The 16007-nt window shown below is 42.1% G+C and overlaps 1 protein-coding gene across 2 annotated transcripts in view; it reads left to right on the top strand.

Annotated features, from left to right (window-relative positions):
* Positions 1–16007, top strand: part of LOC125882788 (protein PHTF2-like) — a 64375-nt gene that overhangs the window by 9669 nt on the left and 38699 nt on the right. For both annotated transcript variants that reach the window (XM_049566644.1, XM_049566645.1), the window contains exon 3: positions 14188–14268. In XM_049566644.1, coding sequence (XP_049422601.1) covers positions 14224–14268 — 45 coding nt within the window. In that variant the 5' untranslated portion in view covers positions 14188–14223. The remainder of the gene's footprint in view (positions 1–14187; positions 14269–16007) is intronic.

The raw sequence follows: 16007 nt of genomic DNA, 5'->3' as shown, positions 1-16007 counted from the left end.
CAGATGATACGTCATGTTTGTAGTCGACCAGTGAAGATGAGTTTACATATCACCTTGGGTTCGTCCTTCACCTTCTCAAAATGATCCCACACTTTGGATTTCCTGCCTGACATGTTAGTAACTAGCCTGTGGAATAACTGCAGGTACCAGCCCTGGAAATTACTGCTGAGCGTGGCCACTTCCTGTGTGTGTCCTTTGAAGTTAAATTCCCACAAGGTCCAGTCATATAGGTTTTGATTTATTTTGACAAGGCACAGCTCCTAATAGAGATTCACATTGTTTTTTTGTTTTCTGCGACTAAGTGACCAATTAAATCTTGCCGACTAATGACCTTTCTGGTCGACTAACGTTGGGCAGCCCTACATTTTTAGCATTTTCTATGTGGAATAATCGATGAATTGATTAACTGTTGCAGCTGTAAATATAATAGATGTTAAGAAGTTGTGTTCTTGTCTGTGGAATGCTTTGCTGTGCTATTACAACAGTGTTCTTGGTGTCTTGTAAGTCCATGGGGCCTGGGCATGTATGTGCATGACAGAGTAAATAAGTAATTAACTGTAGTGTGTGTGTGTGTGTGTGTGTGTGTGTGTGTGTGTGTGTGTGTGTGTGTGTGTGTGTGTGTCGCGATATGATTAAGCCCTGTATAGGTCAAGCCTAGTGTCATTTTGTGTCACTTGAGATTGTCAGGGATTCACCCTACATGTCGGAAAACACGATCCCCATCTCCCACCGCCTGTTTCACACAAACACACACTCTCAGAATCCCCCTGACACCGTGGATTGAGCCGCGTCATATTTCCTGTAGGCATGCATGCAAACAAACACACACGGACAACACGCACACACGTGCCCCCTCCAACCCCCCTCAGCCCAGCTCAGAGATGTAACCTGCACCCATCATGAAATATAGAGCACCCAGAGAGAGAGGGAGAGGCTCGTGTTACACATCACGAGTTACCAGACTCATGAAGGAGGTCTCCTCTTGTGCTCATGTTTTCATTAGACGTCCCAGAGAAACCTGATAAAACACCAGCTGTAATAAGCAAGAGAAATCGTCTGTTCTCCGCTGTCCCATTGATTTTTGTCTGTCCATTCAAGAAGCACTACTCTACTGTCATTTATCCGTCTAAAACAGCTTTGTGGTCACCTCTGATAGAGATCAGAGCCTGAGGACTTTTCTGCAGCATTGCTTCATGCTCAGTTTCCATCTAAACTTGTCCGACTGCCACGTCCTGCTTTTTCATGCCAAAATTAGCAGCTTCCGTGAATAAACAAGCAAAGATAATTTGTTTTCCACGAGTGAATCTGTTTAAAAAGCCTTCTGTTTTTCAGTTTTGTTATGCTTGTCTCATAGCCCACATTGATGATTTTCACTCGAGCCTGAGTGGAAGCTCTCAGCAGATAGCGAGACATTTTCACAGCTTTCTAAGCTTTCCCTGGCTTCCATATAGAAAGCACGCCTGTCACATGAACCCTCTCACCACCCTAAATTTAAAACCTAACGTCAAAGTTTATCCAGCTTGTAAATCCTCTGATATTGCCGCAGCTGATGGAGGGATGAAGGAGCGTACACAGTTACACATCACAAGGTTTAGGAATCATACACTGCACTGAACTTGAGGTAGAAACTGTGTCGTACTTTCAAGCGGTCACGAACATTGATGCTCGAGACAAAACTCATCTGTTGGATTGTGGTTTGAAAGCATTTTATCAAATCATGTCAGGAATCTAGTAACAAATCCACTTTCTTATTGAAAACCCTCCCGATGCCCTATTAAATCCATTAAGTTTAGCTTTTAATAATTTAAAGTGATAATGCTATAAAGAGGTTTCCCCAAGGAAATTGGTAAATGCAGATGGTCAGCGCCCTCGCTTTGGGGCAGATTTGGGTTGGATCTGTGGTTGTGTATCAGCGCAGCCACATCTCTGACTCCTGCATCTGTCTTTATGACGTGTGCAATCATTTTTCCCTTTTCGCAATATTGCAACATCCTGCTCTGATTGTTCGATGTAATCAATCAGTCACCTGACAGATCCCGATGACGATGGTTTAAACAGTCACTTCAGTCATTAAAGAAATTGCTGTGTGATGGAGCACCACAACTCATTTCCGCCAGAGCTTTATAAGCCCTATATTATATTTTATTAAATTGTAAGTCCTTCTGACGTCAGTGGGGGTGCTCTTGATTTCAGTGCTGTGGTAGACCCTGTCTAGGTAACGTAATGTTTAGGTGCTAAAACCTAAGCTCAGGCTTTGCCAGTTGGATTGCCATTTATAGTAAATTGTGCTTTTCTAATAAGGAAGAGAGAGGACATAAAATATTTAATAAGAGATTTAAATCAGAGCTTCACAAATGAGGTATTTTAACAGCTTGGAACAGAGTGCAAAATGTAACCGGTTATTGGAACCAAACCTTAGTCATTTGCAATAATGTGAGACATTAAGAATTGAAAGAGAAAGAGCATGTGTACGAGAGCAAAAGAGAGTAGCTGTAAGGTGTCGGATTAAAAAGTCTGGCAAGCGTGGCGGGTTGCATAACCAATTACATTAAATCTAATGAGAACCATTATAAAAACACACACACACACGACTTCCAAATACACACCCACTCTCCATTAGACACGCTCACAAACACACTCACCACACCCTCACTCCCAACAGTCATTTTGCTGTAGTGATTTTGTGTGAGTGTGTTTGTGTGCCTGGTTTCTGGAAAGTACCAGTAGACACAGAGTTTAAGATGGTTATTTTTATGACTCTGCCAGTCTTGGTTGCCCACCTTGAAACTGTGGTGATTAGCCATGTTTCCATAAATGCATTTTTATGTGCATTTCCAAGTATTGAAATAGAAAAGCCCAGCCCTCACCTATGGTCTTGAGCTTTGGGTAGTGACCGAATGGATACAAGCGGCAGAATGAGTTTCTTCAGAACGGTGTCTGGCCTCAGCCTTAGAGATAGGGTAAGGAGCTCAGACATCCAGAGGAAGCTAGGAGTAGAGCCACTAATCCTTTGGTTGAAAGGGGTCAGTTGAGGTGGTTCGGGCATCTGATCAGGATGCCTCCTGGGCACCTCCCATTAGAGATGTTCTGGGCATGTCCCACTGGTAGGAGGCCAGGGGCAGACCCAGAACATGCCAGAGGGATTACATATCTCATCTGGCCTGGGAATGCCTTGGGGTTCCCCCAGGAGGAGCGTTTCTGTGGAGAGGGACATCTGGAATACCGTGACCTGGCTTTGGATAAGTGGTTGAAAATGGATGGATGGATGGATGGATGGCATTAGAAAAGCTGGATGGAAACGGCAAATTTCAACAATAGATCACCAATTTTGCAAAAACTTTCTGTGCTTGCTTTTTGCCTTTGTCCAAAGATAGTTGATGCCCTAAATAGGGTATGGAAACGCCTTTGCCTAAGTTCTGACATAGCAAACATTTAACTCACAAGACTGACCTTAATCACCTTTATTGGCTCAGCATGTGAACACATACCAGGAATTTGAGTTTTTTGTTTCTCTCAATGAACTTAGACACTAACAGACATACAGCAGAATAAGAACAACAAAGCTTAACAAAGTACAGTCAAATCAAGTTTACATTTACCCTTCTGAGACCCTTTGTCCTCATATGAGGACATCACATTTGGGTTTACTTGACTTAGACCTGTTGTCCTTGTTCGTGGACACTTTTTTGTGCCATCTAGTGATAGTAAGACCATAATATACTAGTCCATGTAAAAACAAGATGGCAGCCATCTCCGCCAAGTCAGTCTGAAGCTGATCCCGACACAAAAGTGGACAAGGTCCAAAACCTGATCACATTGTATGGTTGAAACTTGTTTATTTATGATTAATAATGTTTGTAGTTTGATGTGGCAACAAGCTAAGACACTGTTAAATAGGAAGTGCTGGCATTAAGACATTGGGACCTCATTATCGTCTCATTTGAGGACATTGGGACTTAATTATCATTGACAATGTTTAGCTTTTTATTGTTATTGGGTCCTACCGATCCCAAATAGCTAGGAGAAATGAAAAATGCATACCAAACAAAAGTTCAGGTCTCGTGAGGATATATCCCTAAATCGCATGTCAAAAACTTGCCTCAAGGGGCTTCACAATCTGCAAGACATCCTGTATGCCCTCGACCCTCGATTCTGATGAGGAACAATTTCCATTAATGGGCAAAATGGAGGAAATCTCAGAGCAACAGAGGAGGGGTCTCTTTCCCAGGATAGATGTGCAATAGATGTGGTATGTACAGAATAGACCAACATTGTGGTATACAGTCCTGATGACAAAATTACAGATAGATTTTAAGTATATATGAAGAAGGACCTGGAAAGAGCAACCCCAGGTCTCACCAGACAGACATGATCCACACAGCCTCCTCTCCACCATCTAGACCTGGAAGAAGACAGACTAAAAACTCAAAACAACAAAGCTCAAGCACATCATTAACACAGGACGTAAAAAATACAAACACCCAGAGGGAGAAAAAGACAAAGAGAAAATGCACAAAAGGAATTACAGAGAAAAAAGGAGAGGCCAAACTGCAACTTGACGGGCTGGCTGAGGCATACAACCCTGAGGTGGTCATATTGGTTTCAGTTATAGCTATTTTTTTAATTACGCAACTGGGTTGCCACTTTGGACTCCAACGCCACATCGAGTTTGCTAACGACACAGCTGTGGTGGGCCTGATCACAGGTAACAGTGAAAAGGCCTACCTGAAGGAGGTAGAGAACCTGACCCATGGTTGTGAGGACAAAATCCTGCTACTGAAAGTCAGCAAGACTAAGGCTACATCCACACTAATGTGTTTTAGTTTGAAAACTCATAACCTTCACTACATGTTCACCTTGAGGCAGCAACTCAGTGCATTTAGGCATGTAGACATGGTCAAGACGACCTGCTGAAGTTCAAACTGAGCATCAGAATGGGGAAGAAAGGTGATTTTAAGTGACTTTGAATGTGGCATGGTTGTTGGTGCCAGAAACTGCTGATATACTGGGATTCTCACCCACAGCCATCTCTAGGGTTTACAGAGGATGGTCCTAATGAGAAAACATCCAGTGAGTGGCAGTTATCTGGGTGAAAATGCCTTGTTGATGCCAGAGGTCAGAGGAGAATGGCCAGACTGGTTCAAGATGATTGAAAGGCAACAGTAACTCAAATAAGCACTGGTTACAACCAAGGTCTGCAGAAGACCATCTCTGAACCAACAACACGTCCAACCTTGAAGCAGATGGGCTACAGCAGCAGAAGACCACACCAGGTGCCACTCCTGTCAGCTAACAACAGGAAACTGAGGCTACAGTTCACACAGGCTCACCAAAACTGGATAACAGAAGACTGGAAAAACGTTGCCTGGTCTGATGAGTCTGGATTTCTGGTGCGACAAACAACATGAAAGCATGGATCCATCCTGCCTTGTATCAACGGTTCAGGCTGCTGGTGGTGGTGTAATGGTGTGGGGGATATTTTCTTGGCACACTTTGGGCCTCTTAGTACCAACTGAGCATTGTTTAAACACCACAGCCTACATGAGTATTGTTGCTGACCGTGTCCATCCCTTTATGACGGGAGATTCACATCATGGATGTACAGCCGACAAATCTGCAGCAACTGTGTGATGCTATCATGTCAATATGGACCAAAATCTCTGAGAAATGTTTCCAGCACCTTGTTGAATCTATGCCACCAAGAATTAAGGCAGTTCTGAAGGCAAAAGGAGTCCAACCTGGTACGAGCAAGGTGTACCTAATAAAGTGATCGATGAGTGTAAATGAGATTGTTTTAAAATGAAAATGTATTGCTGTGGATGTTGCTAAGGATGCCACAAGCCACATTGAGATCACCAGCACACCCACTCACACCCACATAGCATTTAAAACTCTTCTTTAAAACCTTCTTCTGCCACTGACACTTAACATTCATACAGTGGCTGCAAGAGACATATGGCTAATTATACCCAACCATTTCCTGCTTACACAAAGACACACATGCCTGTACACACACTCTCTGTCTCTCACACACACACAGTCACAGGCACAAAAAGAGCCCTCATATAAACTGGCCTACATAATACACGCTGTCTAACTTGACCACTGTCCCTCTGTCTTTCTGTAAATGGGTCAGTTCAGACAGACTACTGGTCAGACAGACTTGGCAAGCCTGATGGTTGCAGGACCTGTGTGTGTGTGTATTCATGAGTTTGTGTGTGTGTGAGCGCTTGTTGAATTCTTTGAGAGCTTTGTAATGGGATGCGTTTGTGAATGAAGCTTTCTTGTTGACACGACTTTACAGAGTTACTGGTATGAAAATGAGCTGGAGAAAGATGAACAAATACAAGCACATCAGAAACTTTAAAGCGTATGATTTTTGGAATCAGAAATGTCGCCTCAAATCTCAGAGTTTCACAGAAAGAACACCCTGCCCTTGACAGTATATGTATATTCTGGTCACAGGATTCGTAGACATTGAAAATAAAACAGCTGTGTGTGCGTCTGTTGTCTAGGCTCTGTTCCCTAAATACTCTTTAGTAAACCACAGTGTATTTTGGGAACGCTGTGAATGTGCGGTTTCGGAAAAAAGTGCGTTAGGAAAGAGAACTCACCCAGCCTTTTTCTCCTTGTTATGTTTTCCAGCATAAATAATAACCCCGCAGTTTACAGCTAATCCTGTGTTTGAAGCCGTATTAGGCAATAGTATGTGTCTGCGTGTGTGTTTTTGACTGATAATGTGTGTGAATCAGTGCTGGCATCCCACTGAGGTATGATGAGGGGATTTTGGGGCTTTGAACAGGGAGGATCTGCCTGCTTTTCCTTATCGCTGCCTCTGCATGGACAGGATTTGAAGTCTTAAAGCGGTCTGAGAGTCTTTGACAGTTAAAAACAGAAAACACGGCTGTTTGCGGTCCAACTCCACTAATGACAGGGTGTCGTTCCCATCAGTTTGTCTGTCTGGATACGTTTCTGTTATTGTTCTCTCTGGTCGTGCTTACGATTGTTGCTTTGTGGTTGTGCAATCTGACACTTTGTCATTTGTTCAAAACAGGAGATGGTTGCAGTTGTTGCCCTGGAAGCCAAATAATCTTTATTGTGGACTTCTGTGTTTGTCAAGCTGGACCCAATGGACCCAATTTTCCCATGTTTTTATGTCCAAGTGACTAATGAGAATATTTTTTTTAACTGGTCCAGTATTCAGAGAGAGCACTGCAGCTGGCAGCGGCAAAATAGGCTGTAGTGTAACCACTCTGGGAATGTTTGCACTGTCAATTAATGTCCAGTTGAGCCCTGTTTCTGTTGAGCAGTAGGATACAGTTCACTACAGTACGCTTTTCTCGGTTTCCACTGTGAAAAGTTGTGGACAGTACCAATGGACCAGTTCTGTACCATCCCCATTTTTGGTCCCCCCCTCTGTTTGGGTACCTAGCACACAGATCTGGTACTAAAAGGTGGAGCTGTGAACACTGCAGTCTGATTGGTCAATAGTGGACAGTCACTCTGCTCAGGGCTGAGTTGTGGCTGGTTTTGAGGCTCATGTAACCACTGTTCATACTGTGGAGAGTTTTATTAGTAAACTGTAACTATGAAATGAAAGGATGTTTTGCTGCCTCTCACAAGGTGGAAGGTTTACTTGTAATGTTACTGAAAACATGAGGTGGAGATGTGAATCCATCAGCACGCCTTAAATTTCAATTTGACAACTTTGACCATTCCATTCGTTTACCGTCGTCTCTTTTGAATGACATAGACTTTAGTATTGAATGGATCTTCAAGCCTTTATATGTTAATTTCGATCAGGTTATGTTAACTGCATATATTCTAATCCTTGCAGAGCATTATTCCTGTGGGCTCTGGCAACACTAAACCCCTGAGCTTGCCTGAGAAGGACTAAATGCACAAACAACCAGCTATTTTTAAATTTCCTTTGGAGGGAGACTCTCACTGCAGCCTGTTCTGTTTTGTTCTGAAAATGTCGGCGTGCAACTCCGATCTGCGGACAATAAATGAGGTGCAGACTTTTCTCTGTGTCACTGGTGATAAGGAAATACAGTGAGTGCTTGATGGGGCAGTGAGTGACAACAACCCCGCCCACATTTAAGGCTACTGATTATGGTGGAAATGCTAAGCGGACCTAGGGTCTAGGTACCATGTCTGAAGGGATACTTTTGGTTCCAAAGAGGTAGCATAGCGAAAGTGTTTGTTTGAAATGGTGCTCAGGTCTCACTTAAGGAGAAATCTCATTCTGAAATCTCACAAGAGATGACTGGCAGGAAAAACAACGGTGGAAACTTTTCTGAGGGTTGGAGAGGAATGTCGGGAAGAGTGTGTTGCATTGGAGTGCAGAATAGCTTAGTGATACATATTTTCAGTGTCATGGCTGACTATTTAGCTGAGTTTTACAATGTGAAGGAGTCAGAGATTATAGAACATGACTTCTCCTTGAGTGAGACTCGGTTACGCACAATAACAACAGACCGGGTCAGCAAAAGGTAAATTTCTCTGTAATTTGTCATAAGAATCTGTCAGTGGCCAAAATTGTGCCAAATGCCTCAAGTGGTTACATTGCATCCTGTTACATGACTGCTGGCAGTGTTCTCTCCCAGTACTGGACCAATTTTAAAAAACATGCACTGCATTAGTCACTTAAACGCAGAAACATTGGAAAACAGGGTCCAGGTTGAAAAACACAGATGTCTCTCTTTAACAACTATGTTGAATTCATCTCAAAACATCCCTATATTATGTGCAGAAATCTCACAACAGAAATTATGTATGACCATAGCTTCTGTGCTCCTGATCACCTCTTTGTCTGCTTATGTTCATATAAGGCTATCCTTTAAGGGAAAACTGAAATAACAAAGTGTTTCTGGAAGCATAAAGTCGATTTATGGATTAGTTAGTCAGCTGGAAATGAATGCCAGACTGTCTCTGGTTCCAGCTCCCCAAATGTGAGGATTTACTGCCTTTTTCTTTTATGTTATTGTGAACTGAAAATATATTGGGGCCATTCATCTAAGACAAGCAACACATCTCTCCAAGCTGCAGTTTGTTCAGTGCATTGTATTAGTTGCGTGCAGTCTCAACAAAATGAAGACAAGAGGAGGCTCTTTGCCTTTTTTTAAAAGCGTGCACCCAGCAGAAGTGCACCTGTTTCCTCTTACGAAGCACTTTGAACATCTTGGACTCTAATGAAAATAATTTTAAATTGCTGCACCAAAACAAAAGGACTATTCAGTTGATCTTTTCCTCCCTAAAAACGAAGAGTTTGAGGCTTTTGGAATGCAAGCTGCTTTTCCTCCTCTGGCATGTGACCGAGCCAACACAAGTCACTTGTTCCATGAAATTAATATTCTTCTGAATTGTGTGAGTTTCTGTCAGAGCAACAACAAAAAAAGTGTGTGAATGTGAGTTTAGGATGGGCGTGTTTCTCGTGTGTGTGAATGAGAAATAAACTCTTCCTCTGTCTCTTGTGTTTATGTGAACAAAGGAAGGAGAATAGATAACACTTTCTTGCTTTCTCATCCTCCGTATGCCGTTTGCTCTTTACATATACCCTCCTTACTGTCTTGTATTCCTGTATTTCCCTTTCCCTTATCACCTCTATCTCAGTCTCTCCACTCAAGTTTTAATATGACGGTCATTATTGACACTGTAAACACATTTACTCATGTAACCGCTGCTCATAAAAAGGACACACCAGCATGCTTTATCTCTCTCTCTCTGTCTCTCTGTCGTTCATGTTTAATTTCAAGTATAAGTTATTTGCATAAAAGCAAAGAGCAAATGTGTGACATGTCAGGAATAGCATGGTTCAGCAGTGAAAGATGGAGGGAGGAGTGATGATCGTAATCGTAGACAGCAGCAAGGAAGAGACGTTTTTTCATGTTGCTAAAAATGTCTCTGGCCTTCTGGGGCAAAGGTGCACACGCACAGAAATGCACACACACATCTCTGCAACTGGATGAGCAGCATGCGTGCAGCATTTTTAACAGCTGCAGTTTTGAGCCATAGTCAGCTTTTGGTTTGTTGTGTGTATGTGTGTGTGTGTGCTCGCTTAGTATTACTACTGTAGCAGACTTCTGTGCTTAACCCGCTCGCTTGGCTCAGAGTCGAACATTTTCTCTCCTTCCTGCTTTTGAGCTTCACATTCTTGACACACTGAGCTCGGACTCGCTCCACCGCTTTGACACACTCACACTAATACTCCTCTGTTTGTTTGAGGTGCCGACTCTATCGCACATAAACACCAAGTGTTGCGGTTTGCTTGTTGGCAGATAAGCGTCGGAGCTGTCAAACAGTCCCTTAGTATAATACCTCGCACATTTCTTTCAAGGTTAGCGGTGTCGCAGGCTGCAGATGGCCGCAAGAAGTGACTCATCAATGGCTTTTCTTGTGGGAGATATCTCGAAATGTAGCAGTGAAAATATTTCGAGGGAAAGGATGACACAGAGCTCAGTGAAACGGCAAACGTCAGGGATTGAGTAGCCTGCAGACCGAGGCTGGCAGCACAAACAATCCTTCACATACAAAGCAGGATGTCTTTGAGTGGAAAGCTTGAGAGTAACAAGAGGAAAAAAAACGTCATGTTTAAAAGGCAATGAGGAAATGGCAGACTTCATTAATACTCCCCCTCAAAAAAAAAAGGAAGAAAACATTTATGTCTGCAACATGTCATTCATCGGATTGAGCAATATTTCCTGATAAGTGATGAAGCCAAAAGAAAACAGAGAGCTCCTGGTGCCCTGAGTCAACCTCCATCACTCCCCGTCTATCTGCTCCTTCATCCACCCTCCCACTCACACACACAGCAGGACAACACTTTGCACTTATGTAACAGAAACACAAAAGAGATAGAAGAGACAGAAATATAGAGGAGGAAGGGAGAGAGGCAGAGAGAGCAGAGGGGAAGGAGAGTGGCTTACAACCAAGCCTCCATGTTTTCCATTTTACAGCTTCTCATTAACCACATCTGCTTCTTTCTTGTCTCCTCCACCAAACGAAAGGAGTCTATTTTTAATGTTTTATAGGGGTGTTCCGATCAAGTTTTTTGCCCCTGATCCCGATCCGAATGATTTAATATTGAGTGTCTGTCGAAGCAGAGCACTGATCTGATACTTGTAGCTGCTCACAAAGAATCAGATCACGCTCTACATAGCTCAGTTTAGCTGATCCTGATCAGTTAAAAAAGACCTTTATCGGCCCTGATGCTGATCTTTGATATCGATCAGGAAGTCCCTTGTGGTTTACCCATAGAAGCATCAGAAGTTTGCTGTAGTCAAATGTAACATTAACTAAATGAGTCCTTTTTATTGTTCTCAGAGTCAAATAACTCCTGAAGCTCGGGTGTGGTTGAAGTGGGTCCAGTTAAAACTCTTCTCTGGCTCCTTTTTTTTTTCCTTAACCACAGCAAATGAGCTCATATCACCTCCATCACCAGAAGATCCTGTTTCAAAGACAACTTACTGTAATCACTCTCGGACTGTAACACTGACACACTGCGGGCCTAATTTACACTCAGCCACTAACACATGTGGGCTCGCTGTCATGTGAACCTCCCATCAGTGACCCAGATGCTGATGATCAATAGTAACACAACATTATGGTTTATTTTTATGGTCGTCAGTCATAAAGGTCATCAAAAGTCATATGTTACTAGTAAAATAATAAAATAACTTGTGGTTTGTTGTAGGGCTGGGCAATATGTCAATATTATATCAGTCAATATCAAAACAATATGTAGATATCGTCTTAGATTTTGGATATCGTAATATCATAAGTGTTGTGTTTTCCTGTTTTTAAAGGCTATTAGCTATAATTGATTTCGTACCGTGCTTGAGTACAGTTGCACCCCTTTTCCACTCCTCCGCCTCTCAGCTTTCGCATTTGTAATGTAACAGAGTACACTTGCATTATCATTGATGTGACATTTGTTTGTCTTGCTGCTACTGTGACAGAAAGAGCACCAATAGCAAGATCAGTAGAGTCAACCTTTGCATTATGCTTACTATGGTTTATATCTTGGAGGCAATGTCAAAAACAACCCTCTCGCCTGCCTTCCTACTTAATCACCCATGACTGTGTAGTTTAGAGGATGAGATCAGCGGCTGCTGCGTGCATACATGCAGATTTTGGAGGAAACCAGCAGCACTGAGTAATGCCTTTGCAACTTTATTCCCTGACTGCTACTCATGTGAAATAGTAGTCCACTCCTAAATGTGTACACACATGAACTGAACTCAGGACCACCTTTTCAAGTGGACCCTATTATTTATACTTAAACCCTACTGCTGAAAACACATATATAGATAAAGCTCCTTTTATTCAAAGATCTGAGTCTGTGTGATGCCACACATCTGTGTTACTGTGTACAGAATACCATCATGATACCATGCTTTGTGGATATAAAGAAAGTATAGTGTAAAAAGTGAAGTGGTTTGACAAAAACATCCTAACTCAGGGTGGACATACTAGCCTTTTATGGGTTTTTTAGTAGCATCTAACAGTCTTCCTCAGTGAATGCAGGGAGTTGAAAACACTGGAAAAAACTATGAGTGTAGTGTAGTTTATCACATAAAAATTTGTCACTTGTGGAACAATTTTTAGTCTGTTTTTGACCATTTGCACACCTTTGGGCTTTTAAATCAGTACGTCTCAATAAAAGTAATCAGCATTTACAAAGTCTTATCATCAACTGATAACATGAGATGTCAAGAGTCTACTTTGCATGTGTTAATAATTCATTATCGGTTTTGTGTAGCAATGACTCTTACAGCAGTAGTTTTGACATTTTGGGAAATATAACTGTCTGCTTTTTTTTTCTGTTAAACAGAAACGTATTGTTTCTAAACGTTGGTTATTGGACGTATTTGAACAAAAAAGATAGAATGTGTGTATAAGTACACTTTTGTTGTTAGGTGGATCAGTGGACAAATGTCGTAATCCATTGCAAGCCGAAGTCGATAATTCCAACTTGGAATTCCCAACTTCTGATCTAAATGTGTCCCAGTGCATCCGCTTGGGAAAACGGTTGTACGTCAAGTCCCTGAGCTTTACAAGCATCTACAGAGATCCTACATCAATTACTACAGCGCAATTAGCGGAGGGAGACAGCGTATAAAACAAGTCAACTGTCTTGCTCATCTGTGCTCATTCACATAATGTACAAACAGCTTCAAACTGTGCAAATGGGAGCTGAGTGTGATAGTGTGAAACACTGCGGCCATTAGCATAAAACTGTGCATTTGTTTTGTGTGCACGCAGAGGCATCTATAACGCTCAGTATGCCCGAATGGAAAAGGAAATGGCAGCTAGAACGTTGTTACAGCAGTTTTAACAACACAAACACTACATGAAGTGATAAATGACTGGTTCACTGTGTGTGCCGCCATGTTGCTGTGAGTTCAGGTGTGTTTATGTCGCTGAACTCTGTCTGGGTGGATCTTGAGTTTCCGACTTGGGATTCCGGGTTGAATGACTGTTCCATTGCACTTATCTGTGTCAGGGTGGGGATGGGGGGCGTTCAGGTGTTTACATGCAACATTTTGCAACACTGGTGCTTTTGTTTGACCTGTGTGTGTGTGTGTGTGTGTTTGTGTGTGTTTATGAGCCATTCCTCGCCAAACCACTGCAAGGTAGCCAACAGCCGTTCCCAGAAAACGTGTGTGTATGTGTGTGTCACAATATGATTCAGTGGGAACAATCAGCCCTAGCCACCACTATTAGAGCAATAATCATTCCCAGGTCGACTAATAGAAAGACTGTGTTTATTTGTGTTGTAAGGTGGGTGTCAAGGGAGACGACGTCTAGTAGTGACTGGTCTTATTACTTGTGTGTATGTCTGGTTGGTTTGTGGTGTGTGTGTGTGTGTGTGTGTGTGCGTGTGTGATTTAGGAGCAAAACAATCAGAAGAAGAATATAAGTAATAACATTAGTTGTGTGTCTGTAGGAAGGAAGGCAAAGTGAACGCCTCCCCACAAATCATCTTCAACAAACGTGTGTGTGTATGCGTACGTGTGTGTGTGTGTGTGTGTGTGTGTGTGTGTACACGTGTGTCCTCCCCTCCCTCTCTCCTTCGTCAGTTGTCAGGACACACCTTCCTCCCAGGTATATAGACCTCAGTCGTCCTCTGTCTCCTCATTACTCACACGTCTCTCTCTCTGGCTGTGTGTTGTGTGTTTTCAGCCTAAGATGCCCTAGGCCGGGAGGAGGGAAATGTAAATGGCTTCCAAAGTAAAAGATGCTGTGGTGTGGTACCAGAAAAAGGTAAGACGCTTTACTTTTCTTGGATTTGCATGCTTGGCTTAGTTTTTGCACATCATATTTAAAGAAAATAATGTCTGTTGTAGTTTTATTTATTTTTACATTTTTTGCAGTGTATGTTTTCTTTAATAATTTAACTCATTGCATCGAGGCTTTGACAAATAAATGTCACTCTGGAGAGCCTCGCTTCACCATGTAGTGTGTTCATCTTGAATTTAATAAGCAGTGTGCTGAAAAATCCTTCATCAGTAAATGTTATTGAGCCTTCGTGTGTAATAAAATGAACAGAAAGGCATCGCCATTGATAAATAATAAATACCTAAAGACAAGAGACTCATCAGACAACAGAAACTGTTTCTATTTTGAGCAAAAACATATTTTAAATGACAGAAATCTAACAAACAAAGCTGCCTAAAGAGCACAGACAGAAGAGGACTGAAGCAAAATACTTGGAACATCTCACAGTTTTGACCAAAGGCATCTAAAAAATCTTGAAAGTGCACTCGCTAGGTTTTCTAGAGCTTTCAGTGGCATCTCAGTTTTCTGTGTTTATGGAGTTTTGGTCATGCAAATCTGCCTACTGCTCATTTTCTTACATAGTTGAGTCTTCAGTCTTCTGGTCAACACCCTACATGGGTTGTTATACCCTGGAGCTATAATTAAAATGATTTTATAGTGCAAAATGGGTCAGATTTTATTACTTGTTAAGTATTTCAACCACAAATGGACACAGTGTGATGCTTGCACAGTGTATCCTCTCTGTTTTAAAGGTGTCGAATGATGATCTTAATGTCATATTTAAAAATACAAGACAAAACCTTGCACTCGACAAATCAAAGAAGAGAGTTGGACACATATAACTAAGGTTTGCAAGCCAAACAGTGTTTTTTACTCAGTTTCTGCAGTTTGTTATTGCACACTAGAGCCTGGTAAGGACGTAGAGGCCAACACGTCACGTAAACACGACCTTAACAAAGATTTTTATGGAAGGATTTCTTGTTTGCTTGTTTTTTAAGAGCTGCTAGCACAGTTTGTACTGAGTGGGATACTTTACAGATGAAAAATAAAGCGCTCGGTTTTTGAATAAACTCAAAGATATGTTAAGCATTTTGCTACTTAAATTTCATGTTACCTCTCGGCAGGCATGCATACATTGACATTTATTATTTACCACTACTACAAATTGACAATTATATATTACTGACATTATATTTTATGATTTAAAAATTTACTGATTAAAACAGATAGATATTGATTGCTTTATTTAGGTCTAGATCTGTGGTGCTATGGAGAAAGGCATAGCTGTAACATTTGTTCATCTTCCTCACTTAAAACTGACGATAAAATAGAGTTACAAAAACAGGTTGTCTAATGTGAGCGTGCCGACTCTTTTGATGCCCAGTATTTTGGCAGTGACCTCTCCAGTGCTGTCAGCAGCAGTCGAGCCGTTCGGCACAGTGTGAAACCAGGCCGGTGTTGTGTGTCTTCTTGTTCCATGGTCTCAGATATCAGATCCCCCGCTGGACTCCAGTGCAGCTCCCCCTGCAGCTCTCAGCTTACACTCCCCGTCTGTCCGTCCCCTCACAAACCTGTCTGTCTGTCTGTCTGTCTGTCATTATGACCCCCGTCTATCTCCTCTGCTCGTCTGTCTGCCTGTTGTTGTTATTATTCCTCCTCTGACCTCTCTGTCTCCATATCGGTCTGTCTGCTCTCCTTTCATCTGTCTATCATATCATTACAAC

The sequence above is a fragment of the Epinephelus fuscoguttatus genome, linkage group LG22 (assembly GCF_011397635.1).
Source record: "Epinephelus fuscoguttatus linkage group LG22, E.fuscoguttatus.final_Chr_v1".
In the NCBI taxonomy this organism is placed as follows: Eukaryota; Metazoa; Chordata; class Actinopteri; order Perciformes; family Serranidae; genus Epinephelus; species Epinephelus fuscoguttatus.
The sequence above is the reverse complement of the archived record's forward strand: the minus strand, read 5'-3'. Positions and strand labels throughout refer to the sequence as shown.